Here is an 832-nt window from a genome sequence, read left to right on the forward strand (position 1 = left end):
ATGTTAACTAAAATACAATTTTAAAAACATCTTACTAAACTCTAAAAATTATATTAAAATAAATATTGTATAAAAACATAAAAAACATGAAAGTATATAAATTATGCATAAATAACACTATCTATGCATTGTCAAGTACTTGCACTTTATTTAATACAAATTACTTCAAAGCAGCTTTACAGAAATAAGTTTGCATGTTTCAAAATTCAGTTTCAGGAATCAGTAGTTTCAATTTTCACATACAACTTTATTGTGACCAACATTGAGGACTGCAGAATATTCCAGGAGGTAAATGAAGAACATCAAAATTGATCCGAAGTTTGGGTTTCCCCATAATCATCATCATCATCATCATCTCTTTCTTACAGCACATTGAGCTGTAAATAAAACAATTCATTACATCATAAAATATAATTTTCCATTTTATTTTTAATATATGCAGAATTATTTTAATAGTTGAATTTTTACAAGAACAAACTCACCTGGTGAAGCTACCTTCTGCATCACTTCCTTTTTGGGTGGTTGAGACCACTGCAGCGTCAAGTCAGAAAACCCTCGTTCCACCAAAGCAGACTGAAGCTGAAATCAGCAGATCTCTTAAAACTGCTATCAGTGCACTTAGATTTCTGTATGTTTCCCTCTCTCACCTGTGACAGGAGCTGGACTCTCATTTCAATTTCAGACAGACTCGAACTGGACTTCAGGTTCATCTTCACAAAGGTTTTCTTCAGTACAGGACCTAAAAGAGTGACACAAGAGTGAACATACATAGAAGGTAAAAGAAAACTCGGTAACACTTTACTTGAAGGGTGTGCATAAGACTGACATGACA

General features: G+C 32.9%; 1 protein-coding gene across 1 annotated transcript in view; it reads right to left on the reverse strand.

Annotated features, from left to right (window-relative positions):
• Nucleotides 1–482: 482 nt before the first annotated feature.
• The window catches only part of LOC107575710 (fucolectin-1-like), a gene marked incomplete at its 3' end in the record, with an annotated part of 33,237 nt that continues 32,887 nt past the window's right edge, over nucleotides 483–832 (reverse strand). Inside the window, exons 4-5 of the mRNA XM_016262056.1 lie at nucleotides 648–739; nucleotides 483–579 (exon numbers count right to left, since the gene is read on the reverse strand). Coding sequence (XP_016117542.1) covers nucleotides 483–579; nucleotides 648–739 — 189 coding nt within the window. The remainder of the gene's footprint in view (nucleotides 580–647; nucleotides 740–832) is intronic.

Source organism: Sinocyclocheilus grahami, unplaced genomic scaffold (genome assembly GCF_001515645.1).
Source record: "Sinocyclocheilus grahami isolate Dianchi unplaced genomic scaffold, SAMN03320097.WGS_v1.1 scaffold2831.1, whole genome shotgun sequence".
Lineage (NCBI taxonomy): Eukaryota > Metazoa > Chordata > Actinopteri > Cypriniformes > Cyprinidae > Sinocyclocheilus > Sinocyclocheilus grahami.